This window comes from Rhopalosiphum padi, chromosome 3, assembly GCF_020882245.1.
Source record: "Rhopalosiphum padi isolate XX-2018 chromosome 3, ASM2088224v1, whole genome shotgun sequence".
NCBI classification, from domain to species: Eukaryota; Metazoa; Arthropoda; class Insecta; order Hemiptera; family Aphididae; genus Rhopalosiphum; species Rhopalosiphum padi.
Genome location: NC_083599.1, coordinates 45,665,495 through 45,678,272, shown reverse-complemented (window position 1 = coordinate 45,678,272; position 12,778 = coordinate 45,665,495). Strand labels below are relative to the sequence as shown.

Genomic DNA, 12,778 nt, shown 5'->3' with positions numbered 1-12,778 from the left:
AACACTAATAAAGTTGTTTTAATGATTAATAATGAAAAAATCATCATCATGTTTGACATGTGAGAACCAATAAATCAATCATGTAAAAAAGAAAATTAAAAATGTATGTAATATAAATAAGCTTTACATAAAATTTTTTTTGGTTTTTTTTTCAAGCCAAGTATTGATTTGTTTTACTCTTGTTGCCCACCAATCACTCTGTTCTTTATATATTTCATTAAAATTTTCCACACTAATAAAACAGAAAAATAATTAAATTAGGATTATAGATTAAAACAGTAATTATTAGTTATTATCAATTAAAATTACAAAGTTTAGTGATCCAGTTGAGAACTAAATACAAATCATACATTAAATACATTGTTATAACAATGTCTTCTAATGAGTGTAATAATTGATAAAATAAACATACTTTTTACTACAAAAAAAAATATTGATAATTAACAATATTTTTTACCATCGTGACTTTTAATGTAACAGATTATTTAAGTGAGATTTCAATTAAAAATTATCTTACAAATTCAGACTTGTCAAAATTATTTATACCTATATGTATTATTCTAAGATAAATTTATTCAACATACGTTTCTAAAAATCCATCATTGTCAGTAACAAGTAATTTCCATGTTTTGTTTTCATCCAATACTGCAACAGAAGTTAAAGCATCTTTAACTTCTTCTGGTGGGGCATTAAACATTTTCCCAATATTTTTACGATTGACAATCTGATTAGAATCTAATAAGTGAATCTTAAAAAGTAATGAATAAAAAAATTAATACAATTTACTAATAATTTAATATAATATTAAAAATGTATTAGGACAGGCCAATAAACCAATAAACAATGTGTAGACAACTACATTAAGGATAAATTAATAATTTAAAAAATATACTCTTTAAACTACACTACTACAGTATTCAGAAAATGTTAATGGCTTAATTTTTTCTATAGCAACACCAACTATCATCTCATGTGATTAGCGAGCAGACACAGACTAAATACTGCTCACTAATAATAGAATTGTGATATAAAGATAATCAGATGTGAAATATGATTGATTGAATTGATAAGAGCAACTGTCAGTATTCATAACATTATAAAATAAATTGTATACGTATAGTATATTATTTGTAACTTATATAATAAACTTTTAGATATCTTACAAATGTACAGTAAGAGTAACATATTTTTGTTCATAAAATGACAAAACTGTTAATCTTATGTTTTATAAAATGCATGAAAACATAATATGGCATTCAATAAAAAAATAACTGTTTTTATATGAAGAGTAATAGAACATCTATAGCCAAATTTAAGTTCTACGGATATGTGATTTACCACTGTTATTCACTAATTATACTATTTAGATCAATTTTTGCATATTAAAATTAAAAATAATATGTATGAACCACTGGAAATAATATCTTACCATATAATCTCTTAAAAGGCGCATAGTTTCATTACTCAAGCCAAAATGAGAAGATATAGTATTATCTGGATATAAGTGTTCACTCTTTATAGTCCAATTACCACGAACTAAAACTGCAAGTTCTTTTAAATGAGTCAAAATTGTTGTAATACTTTCATCAGTTGGCACACCGCATTTATGTAGTAGATTTATCAACATATTTGTAGATATCATTTTTGCTAAAAATATTATAACCTTTAGTTTCAATGATAGGTACATATTAGCATATTTTATATTTTATAAGAATCAGTTTTTATTCAAAGATAGTTAAAGTTAAATTTGAAAATCGTATAGATAATTTTCAAATTTTAAGAAAATCAAAAATAACCTGGACAAAATAAGGTAAATTATTAAATTATTAACAAGAATCAATTATATTTGAATTTAATTTATGAGTTATCAAATAGATGTTGCATTATTCTACATTATAAATGAAAAACTATAATAAACTTGGTTTTAATATTATGATTAACCTTATTCAGCTTAATAAAATAAAATAAGTAATTAGTTAATTGAGCATTCAATGGATTTTAGAATAAAAAAAGTACAAGATGACATGACCAGAATACCAGATCATTATATTTAGGTATATTTTGTAATTAATTCATTACTAAATAAATATTTTTCTACATTACATTTAATTTAACTTTATCAAACACACATTTTCATTGATACATTACTAGCTAATATAACTAACATTTTTTATTGTAATGTTTTTTTTTTTTTAAATAGTGTTGGATTGATTCATTTTGTTGTAAAAATATTTAATATAACATTAGTGTTAAGTGCATGAGTTGGATACCATTTGATAATAAGATATGTCAAGAGAACATCTGATTAATAATATATTATTTTCTCTTAGTCTCTAATAGCTATCACAAAATTAAGAAATAAGTCGCAAAACCTGAAACTGGGACTGTTCTGATCAAATCAGAGGATCTGGCAACCCTATACTCTGTCAAATAAAAAAACATGCTGATTATGTACATCTCCACAAAACCACCTACCACCAAGTCCAGTTATATTATCGCAAGGAGGCAGGATGTACAGAAGTAAACACTATACAATATTAACACGCAATGAAAAATAATTATACCATATTTTAGAAATAACAATATTAAAACTTCCGCTTTATATAATTGTACAATACAGTAAAATTTGAGAGAAAAAAATTTACCATTTAATAAAAATATTTTTATTTGTTTTTCGAGAGAATATGATTTTATTTCACTGTGAGATAATTGACGTGCTCGAATTGTATTAATATTTTCATCGTTTACTTCTTTAAAAACTTTGGTTATTGATATATCAGGATCTTTTTCATCAATTATATTTGAATGTGGCAACAAAAACTTATCCAATTCTCCCTGAAAAAATAGCAATAGTAAAAATAAGTGAAATTTAGACACTAGTAATTAAATATTACTGGGTATAGACCGGGACTGTTTACACAAATTCTTCAAGAAAATATAACACAGTTTTTGCAACTACCATTTATTGAATCCAAAGATTTAAAATACTATAATTTTCTTTTTAATTTTCTATACCAAAAGAATTTAAATAGATCATTATAATTTTCATAACAGTAAACATTAGCAACTCGACAACAACCATCAATACTAAAAACATATTTTAGTAATATAGTGAAACTTTTATACAACAAACTTCCGTTTAACAAAATATTGTTTAGAATTATGATTGAATTAGAATTAAATTTATTTTTTTTTTTTTTTTTTATTTTTTTTTTATTTTTTTTTAAGGCTTCGACAACTTAGGTCATTAGCCTGTAATTAAATTTATGTAATACTATTTAACATATTTTTCTATAGTAAGAATTTTTTTGTTGTCTGTTGAGACTTCTTAATATGGATCTTAATATTCTTAATTAAATAGTTGCGACTACTGTAATTATTTACCGCTATTAAAAAAATAATTTTATAATATTGCTAAACCTAATATATAATTATTGATGGTATTATATGAAAAAGGTCAATGTTTTTTTTTATTACCCTGGAGAAGTAATGTCCATTTGGTATAAAGTTTAAATCAATCCAAGGTTCCATTGCTCTTTGATGGACCATCTCTTGCATTTTTTTCTTTTCACTTTTTTTACCTGGCCTATCTTTAAACTTAGCCATTATCTGTTCACTTTCTTCTTCTTCTTCTTCAGAATCTAAAACAATAATAGTTTTTAATACAAATGAATATATATAAATAAAGAATAATATTATAGATTAAGATTTATGTTGTTATTTTACCATTATGGTTTAAGGAAGACTTTTTATTATCATCTTTTAGGTCAATCTTATCAATATGAGACAATTTAGGAAGCATGTTCAATGTTTTCTTCAGTGGACACAAATGAATACTCTTACCAGATGTATACATTATCATATCAGTTGTGTTTGATGATGTATTGTGGGATTCAAAACTTAAGTGGTCAACCATACCGCTATATTAATAATACATTTACTGTTTTTATTTTGGTTTGAAAAAGCTTTTCAGAATAAGAACAGATCAGGTGATGATGGACGAAAAAACATCATGGTTCACGCATTTATCTTTTCTAATCTTCTTGACATACCAGGCTAACATGTCCATCCTTACAGTCATGACCATCACTTGTTGTAACTGTGGATGACTGTACACAGTAACGAAATCGGTGATGACATACAATCAAAAACAATCATTACTGAATCAGCTAGCAGAGAGTCAGGTGCTCAGTTTCCGATGCCTTAACCAGTCTGTTCTTATTCTGAATAAAGCAATGCCGTAGCCAGGATTTTTTTTCGGGGAGGGGGGTTTAATTTTTGATGGCCAATTATTATTATTTTATTGCACTGTATTTTTGACAATACAATTTATATAATTATACATATTATCAAATCAAGTTCAAGTAAGTGTGATAAGAGTGGTGTTGCTTCATCGCCACAAATGATAATTAAATTAATAAAATTATTATCATCTAAAATTTCAGGGGGGGCTGGAGCCCGGAAGCCCCTCTAGCTACAGCACTGGAATAAAGTATAAAATTAAAATAATATATCAGGTTAAAAACAAACACATTCAATGTATAATATCATTGATTATATATTATTATAGTATTTATATAGTGAATAATGAATAGTATTAATAGTAATAGTATTTATTATAGTATTTATTATCAATGATAATATGTAAATTATTTACCAATTGCTCCGAATTTAGTTTAAAATTTCAAAATAAATCTATATTTGTTTAAATAAACATTTATATGTTTTTAACTAGGGGGACCAAATTTGAATACGCTTTGCATTGCGAGTTTAATTTTTTTTTTAATTTATTAATAATAAATAAATAAAAAACAATGAAAACTATTATATTATTTTCAAAACATTAATTAGCTTGATGGTTTGTAAATCTTAGTGGGTCACAGGTTGAAGACTCCCTACATTAAACAATTATGTATAAACCTGGGATAGCTGCTTTCATCTTTGGATGTTTGGTCCATTTCAGCAGCTAACTCTTGCCCATGACCTTTATCATAATTTTTATCAGTGTCAAGTGCATAACATATCTCTAAGTCTTCACATTCAGATTTGTATTTACACTATAAAAAGAAAACACATAAATAAATACAGAACATATTCATAAATACTTAAGTTTTTTTAATTCCTTGCCACCATGCTGTTTAAAATGAATAGCCTCACTACTAGGCAAATAGGTAGGTTATTATAATTTTCATGTCCAAAAAAGGGATTCTTTAAACTTTTTTTAGAAACTACAGATTTCTATAAGATAAAATCATAAAATGCTTACTACTTAATTAATTACAATTTCAGATTTCAAAAGTAGGATAATCCTCCTTAGGCTAAGGAGGATTATAGATGAAATTTCTGGTCACACTAGGAAGAAGAAACTTTCTATTAGCATACATAATCAAAAAATTCCAAATGTGTTATCAATATTTCACTGTATATCGGTATCTAACATCTAATTAAGTCTAAATGCACGTTGAATTATGTTTTATCATAATAGTTTGATACAATAATAAGATCTTTTTCATTATTTGCCAATTATTTTTATTGTGACAATATTTTCTTGATTAAGTATGTAAGTAAACCCACCAAGTCTTTGTTTCTAATGGTGCAGATAAAAAAGTTGGTTTTTACCTTTTTACCTGTAAGCTTCCCTAGGAGGATATGCATAAGAAATTAGTGATTGGTGGCAGATAACATAAAAGATCCTAATAACATAGTGTCAGCTTGCAACTATTGTCTATATCAAACACATTCATATCTTATAAATCTTGTTTTAAAATATCGTTAAAAATAAATTTAAATAAATAATTCACTACAGTTTACTAGCATTTAATTTGAATAAATAAAATGTGTGAGTGGTTTTCAAGAAAGGACAATTAAGAAATGATTAGAAAAAAGTGTCTTATATTATTATGATAATTTGCACGTAAATATGAATTATTAACTGTGCTACAATTAATTGTGCACAATATATTATTATTATTAACTTTTATTTAAAAGTTTTTTTTAATATGAAAAAAAACCTGAGGATAACGAATGGTTAAGTGGCGATAATTAACAAATACTGATATTAATGGACATACCTTAGTAACAGCCGACGACAGTAATTTATCGTTTTTAGACAATCTCGTAGGATAGTGTAACAACAATAATTTCATTGCATCATTACTCAAAAATACAGGTATCTAAATACGATTTTAAATTTTATTAATTATACCATATATTTTAATAACGTTGACTTAGATTACACTTACTTCTTTAACTATTTCATCGTCCTCTATTTCATTATCCATCGCAACCGAAGGACAAGACTGAACTGAAAGTCAAAAACGCAATAAAAATAATAAAATAACTAAATAGTATAAACTAAAAATTGTTGAATACTAATAGTCAGTACATGATAAAATATACTAATATTATATTATTTTATCATTAGTCAGTAGTCAGTATTCACAGTACCAAGATCTATAAAGATCTTAAAGATCTTTCACAGTACTACTCAGCAGTCGCTGAAATTGAGTTCTTAATCACACTAAAATGAACGGTTTTTATCAATATACCATGGAAGAGAAATAATATTATTTGTGTTCGACTTTAATGAACATAATCATTGGCCGCTAAATTGAATTTATTTTAAATTTGTATATTTCATATATTTCATTGTATAAAGGTATTCACGTTTCAATATTTCATATATGCGTCTAATTTACGCGAGGCTGGGCTTTAACGAGTTAAAAAGTTAAAGTTGAGTTACGTTTAACTAAGTTACTTAACGAGTTACTTTTATTTTTATATGTAATTTCTAACTTAACGAGAAAACCCAGAATGATTTTAATATATTAACTATTAAGCAATAAATTCATTGTGTCGTCAACAATTATTATTTGTTCATATTGTTTCTTGTGATTTTACATGTAATTAATTTTACACAAAAAAAAGAAAACTAACTTATTTTTAACTAAGGAAAGTTAGGAAAATTACTTTTTTTTTTCAAATTAACTTTTAACAAGCTAAATAGATAAAAAAAAGTAACTTTCAACTTAACTTACATTTTTCCGTATTAAGCTAACTTAAAGAGTTAAAATAATTAGTTAACTTGCCCAGCCTTGAATTTACGTATACAAAGTACAATATTTAAACGAACCATATACTATTAAATCAATAAGCAACTTTATTTTTTATATTATACTTATGTCCATGAGACTATAAATCAGTAATCTGTATCTGATTTGCAAGTATACGGTTACAGTATTCAAAATATAATGCTATTCTGCTGTAGTAATATTATGAAATCCAAAATAAATTTCTGTCAAACCAATACATAATAATATATAATTGCCAATATGTAGTATACAGTTTGTTTTCGTGTACTTAACCTAAGACATAATATGTGTATATATAGATACTTATCTTACTAATATAACTTTACTAATTTTAAATTTATAAGATAACTATTTACTCGATAGTATAAACTACGAATATATATATATATATATATATTTGATTCGAAGTTGTATTAAAAATATTTATGTACATGAACTAAAAGGACGATTGTACAACTTAATGGTAAGAACTTTATCAATATTTGAACCTATGTAAGTTTTTACGATAATTAATCATTTTTTTTTGAGTTTTGCGTATACAAAACAAAATACTGCATTTTAAAAATTCTCATAACTCATCGATTTTTTTGCTTAGACAACTGAATGTCTGGATTAGACTAAATAACAATAACAAAAATAATAACGCAGCAATCAAACACTGTGTAATAACACAACGTATTTATGGCTTTACTGTAAAATTATGATAACTGAGCTTGAAGTATTATACACAGGTGTATTAAATGTATACGCGGCACGGGCATAAAAGAAATTGGCACAGAACGGCACAAATTACAGATTGTGAACAAAAATTCGAGTCAAACAGATTAACTCATGAAGTAAAATTAGTTCATGGATTAACTCGTAAACAAGTCGAATACTCCGATTTATGTCTAATTGCAATATTATTGTAAAATATAAGTACATTTATACGGCAACCTGCAAATATGTATACCTGTAAACAAAAGCCGACGACCGCAGATAGCACGGCAAGACTTGTTCAGTTCACCGCGCGGTAGACAGAGAGGTGGGTCTTATCACTTACGGTCACGTTTTTTCGTCACGAAACTTTTTTTTTTCGGTCACCACGCCCGCAATAAAAGCTATGCAATAGCTTAAAAACACTACACAGTACACATAGTTTAAATCAGAATTATAAAAATATAACAAACTTAATTAAAATCTAGAATTGTAAAAAAAAACTTTATAAACTTTACACGGTTTTTTATAAACAATATAATTGGTACTCAATTGCTTGTTAATGGTCTTACAATATAAGTTTTTCATAAGTCCAACAAATTAGTATTAATCATATCTATTATATCATACGGAAAATTCCAATTAGATCAAATTGGATCCAAACAAATATTGAATGAACCAACAATTTAAACTTCAATCTATAGTTTTTATAGTTTTTTGTCATCCTTACACTCAACTATAACTAAATAACTAATTTAAACAATGGTATGTTATAATTCAATACAACTTTATATTTTTTGCATGGATTTAACGGATGCATGATGAAAAATAACAAGAAGTATATACTTGTTATACCTGTATTATTTTTACATTTGTCACTAATTCCTTGTATACCAATGTTTTTACATTATTTGAATTCAAATTTAATAGATAAAAAATAAAAACCAATAATGGTAATAGTAACTTTTTAAATACCTACTAAATATTCTCATTATTGTATATAATTATTATTATGAATAAATACCAAGTGATTTAAATTATAGTACACTTTTTTTGTTATCTGGTTTTTTATATCTGTCAAGTATAAAATGAATGTCCATTCTAATATTTTAAATGTTTAATGAAGTTCTAATGCCCTATAGTAATTTGTTCATCTTTTAATGTATAAAGTAAATAATTCTTCAACAAGTGAATATATTATTTAAACAAATGTATTTTATTTTAATTTACTTAGCACTCATTTTTAAAATGCTCTTTAAAATAAGCCTTATGCAGTCATTACTTCTTCCAAACTCGAACCGTGGGCTCGTCACAACCATACATTCATATGAAAAAAATTTCTCTATCCACAGATATTTAATTATTCAATTAATAACAATATATGTTTTAAGTTGCTCTTTCAAGAGTGTTTATGTTTATTATTTTATTAAGTTTTAAAAATACAGCATAATTATATTAATATCTTTTTTTATTCAAGATTAATTAATATTACTTAATTATCATCTGTATCTGTATCTGTATCTATATCGATTAGGTCAATTTCTCCTGAAGGTGTAATATTGATTGTAACAGATTGACCATCTTCATCCTCTTCATCAGAACTTATATTAATTATTCTTGCTTCTTGATTTAAATATAATTTTTTAAGTTTATTTTTCTCATGAAGAAAATTCTTCATTTTTTTTTTTTTAAATTATTATAGGCCAGGTAAATCTAAAAACAAAAAATACTAAATATTAGGTATAAGACAATAATATGACAAGTAAAAAGTAATATATAAATACAAAATACTGGCATTTATTTTATAAGAAATGTGAAGAAATTTACAATCATATAGTTAATAATATTATAGGTATATAGCAAAAATGTATCCAAAACAAATAGTGCACATGGAAAATAATATTTTCTAAACGATAGAATAATTTAGAAAATTGTTATATTATATTTAGTCATTAAAATAATGGATGAAAACATGATTAGATGTTTATATTGAGAAATTTAAATAGTTATGAACATAAATAATACTACACATATAATATTTAAATATTTTTAAAAATTTGTAAATTTATTATTTTAATATTATATAATTTTATATACAGTGTACTTTCGATTATCCACGGAATAGGATGGCAGAGCATCCATGGATAATCTACAAAATTACTGGATGGACTTTTATTTTGATTAAACGTATCAACAATTACCAAAAAGTATTAATATATATTAAACTAGCGTATTATATTTTACGTCTTTATCCAGTAACCAGCTATCAAAATTCAATTAAACCTATAATAATGTATAATGTAAAGATATATATATTTTGTATACATATAGGACATATATAGGTATATATTTGTATACATGTAGATATATAGATGATTCTGTGTAAGACAACGGATAGTACGCTCGCGGATGATCGAGAGTTCACTGTATTACTATTATTAATTTATACATTGTATAAATTTGACTTTTTATAATAATATTATTTTATGCAATGTCTTACAAATTTAATAAAACAAATCTATTTCTATTTTAATTTATAAAAATCATTGCTGAGTTCATAATAAATGAGTTGTTGCATAATAATAATAAAATTCACCATATAATATAATTAATATAAATTGGCTTTTTTTTTAAAATTTGCTTTAGCAACATTGTCTTCAATATTACTCTATATTATTTTTCCAATAGAGCAATAAGTAAACATTATGCCAAGTACAGAAAAAAAAAAAATCAAACATAAATTATAAGATAAAATAACTAGGATGGTAAATTGAACAAATATTCAGGTGACATTAAAAAAATTGAGGACTCAAGAATTTTTGATTTCAGATAAGATTAGATTATTTTCCCAAAGACTCGTCATAACTTGGACAATATTCTCTGAATTCAACTACTTAACAAATTAACCATCTCTTTATTTGGGAAAATCAGAAGTGTTCAAGTGTATGAGTTTGATAACAAATAAATTATTGAGATTAAATCTTTAATATTGCTTTAATAAAAATAAGTATTAAAAATAACAAATATGATATATAGGTATAAGACAAGAGTATAATTTTCAGTGTTTCAGGGTATGTAAATAAGGACTTAAGTACTTTCCGGATAAATTATGTACTTGAAATATATTGTTCTAAAGCACCCATACATTAATACATTTTGTATAGGCCCTACATATAGTTACCTACTACTTTTAAGATATTCTGATTAAAGTAAACAATAATTAAATACTTAACAAGTTAAAATCTTTATTGCAACTACTTTAGAACATCCCTTATTAACAATATACTTTGAATTGTCTCTCATATACTCCAGTTAACGAGGAAAAAATAGTAAAAAATAGTTTATGTTTATTAATTTATGTTTTATATAATGCTTGATGTTATTATTTTATCAATAGCATATATTTACATAGTAAACACAATAATACAATTATCCAAAAGATTGATGTTTTCTTTATTATAATATTTAAAAGAATGTATATTACCTATATTTAGTTATGAAAAAACATATTTTATTGATTTATTTTTTAAAAGGTTTTAAATATTTTAATTAAACTAAAATACTGGCTTGTGACAGATTATTACAAAAACTGTTGTTTATTATTATTACAATATGTAAATGCTTATGATTTATTTTAGTTTTTTTTTTCAAATTAAATAAAGGTTTGAAAATAAAAATTAAACTAAATTAGAACCCATTCTATATTTATTTTAATTTTGATCTTGTAAATGTGGTTTGTACCATACATATATAAAATAAAAGCATTTGGATAATGTATCCTCGAAGATACAACTTATATTTCATAAACCTCAATGCATTGTTTAATTTTTGTAATGTCAATTTATGGATTAAAAGAAATATAAGAAAATTCCACATTACAACGCATATATTATCTACATTTCAAAAATGTAATACATACCAAATTTGCGTTTAACAGCTTGAATTTTCTTTAGTAAGCTTTAAAATTAAAGTTAATTTATCAATAATCGAACTAATAGACGAGACCATTAAATGTATTTAAGCATACATTTTTTTACAATGTTTTAACTTCTAAGAAAGTTGTGTGCATTTTTAAATTATTGTATTTTACATTCTCAAAACTTACTTAAAAATTAACACATTATCAATAATTTACGAGAAAATATGGATAATATTCTTACCCTTAACCCTTAGGTTTGCTAGTAGATAACTAAATCAATTAATATAATATGTATTATTAAAATATTTATACAAAATTGAAACTGTTGAACATAATTTGCTATGTAGTTCGTTTGAAAGAGAATTAAATCAGCAGAGAACGTCATGGCTGATGAGTGTATTGCAAATTTTTATGGCGATACGGTGGGTTAAGGAGCATAATCTTACCGGTAATTGTTGGAAGTCTTCAAAACGACAGTCACGGCAACAGCGGCTAACAACAAAAAGGTGGTTCGTTTTCAGTCGTTTGTGGTACCGTGAAATTACCGTATAATACAAAAATCACGGGACGCTGGGTGACCTGGGCGTGTGTTAGGCTAATGGACAAGTGAAAAGGTAAAAAAAAAAATAAACGATTATGTTATTAAAAATCTAATATTTACCGCAAATTCGTGCAAAGGACTGGATCGGTAGAAGTAAAACAATCAAAACATTCAAAACGCAGAAGGGCGAATACCATAGGCATAGACCGGTAGGTTACGCGGGTTTGTGGTATGGTAGATTGTTATAGCGTCTGTAGGTTAGCGTCGGGTTATCGGTATTTAGTCCCAGACGTCACTTTAATATCGACGCCTTTGGACACAATAATATTGTAGTTACTGCGCCGGGGACGTCACTTTTTCACCGACGACGACTTTCGGACGAAACGTCGCAATGTTTCGACTACGGTTTACGTGCATCACTTCAACTGTGTCGCCCGCCAATGTTGGTACGACTGGTAGTTAAGTGATGCGGACTGTTGTTAGTTGTAGAGTGCTAAAGTTGAATGTTTATATTATAATATGTTTATAACG

General features: G+C 25.5%; 1 protein-coding gene and 1 long non-coding RNA gene across 2 annotated transcripts; both read right to left on the bottom strand.

The window, feature by feature from the left end:
* LOC132926290 (DNA-directed RNA polymerase III subunit RPC5-like) lies at positions 1–6,471 on the bottom strand. The gene is made up of 9 exons (XM_060990635.1): positions 6,243–6,471; positions 6,072–6,173; positions 4,921–5,057; positions 3,727–3,920; positions 3,478–3,641; positions 2,646–2,835; positions 1,430–1,647; positions 585–748; positions 1–232 (listed from the first exon to the last, which is right to left on the bottom strand). Exons 1-9 carry the CDS (start codon positions 6,279–6,281, stop codon positions 124–126), a joined length of 1,317 nt encoding a protein of 438 aa, XP_060846618.1. The 5' UTR covers positions 6,282–6,471; the 3' UTR covers positions 1–123.
* Positions 6,472–9,285: 2,814 nt separating this feature from the next.
* LOC132928011 (uncharacterized) lies at positions 9,286–12,574 on the bottom strand. Its single transcript, XR_009661943.1, has 3 exons — positions 12,368–12,574; positions 12,153–12,301; positions 9,286–9,500 (listed from the first exon to the last, which is right to left on the bottom strand). It is a non-coding gene; the product is annotated as an uncharacterized LOC132928011 (long non-coding RNA).
* Positions 12,575–12,778: the final 204 nt, after the last annotated feature.